Below are 669 nucleotides of genomic sequence, written 5' to 3' on the forward strand. Positions count from 1 at the left end.
ACAGGGGGGGCCCAGGGGAAGGGGGGGATGTCACTAGAGGGATAGGGGAGGTCTCCCCCCACCATGGGGGTCCCTGCAGCTGGTCGCCACGGGAACAGGGGAGCACCCCCCGGCCTCCCCATGGAGGGGGGGTCCCGGGGCCGGTCGCCATGGCAATAGGGGGAGCTCCCCCCCACCGCCCATGGGTGTCCCAGAGCTAGTCACTATGAGAACGGGGGACACCCCCTTCTCATGGGGGTCCCTGCAGCTGGTTCCCACGGCAACAAGAGCCCTCCCCCCCCACACTTCCCCCTTCCCATGGGGATGCCGGGGCCGGTCGCCATGGGAACGGGAGTTCCCAGGGGAGCCGGGCCCAGAGCGGAGGTTGGCGGCGGGGGGGGGAGGGGAGGGTGTCTACGGCCGCGGGCCGCACCTGGTGCCGCCATCGGAAAAGGCTGGCCGTGTCGATGTTGGGATGAGTCTCATCCTCATCGTCCGAGACCTCGATGTGGTCCCACACGCTGTAGTCCACCATAACGCGGCCGCCACCCCCCCCGGGCCCCGGCCCGCCGCCGCCTCCGGCCGCTTCTGGAACCCTCCAGCGGTCGCCCCGCCTACTTCCGCCCGCGACGATCGCCACTTCCGGACGCGCCGTGTGGCGCACTTCCGGTTGCGCCCTTACCCCCCCCC

The 669-nt window shown here is 71.6% G+C and overlaps 1 protein-coding gene across 1 annotated transcript in view; it reads right to left on the reverse strand.

Moving 5' to 3' along the window:
• CDC37 (cell division cycle 37) overlaps positions 1-594 on the reverse strand; it is a 4697-nt gene extending 4103 nt beyond the window's left edge. Inside the window, exon 1 of the mRNA XM_010568851.1 lies at positions 413-594. Coding sequence (XP_010567153.1) covers positions 413-514 — 102 coding nt within the window. The 5' untranslated portion in view covers positions 515-594. The remainder of the gene's footprint in view (positions 1-412) is intronic.
• Between the last annotated feature and the right edge of the window lie 75 nt (positions 595-669).

This window comes from Haliaeetus leucocephalus, unplaced genomic scaffold (assembly GCF_000737465.1).
Source record: "Haliaeetus leucocephalus isolate CR32 unplaced genomic scaffold, Haliaeetus_leucocephalus-4.0 Scaffold260, whole genome shotgun sequence".
In the NCBI taxonomy this organism is placed as follows: domain Eukaryota; kingdom Metazoa; phylum Chordata; class Aves; order Accipitriformes; family Accipitridae; genus Haliaeetus; species Haliaeetus leucocephalus.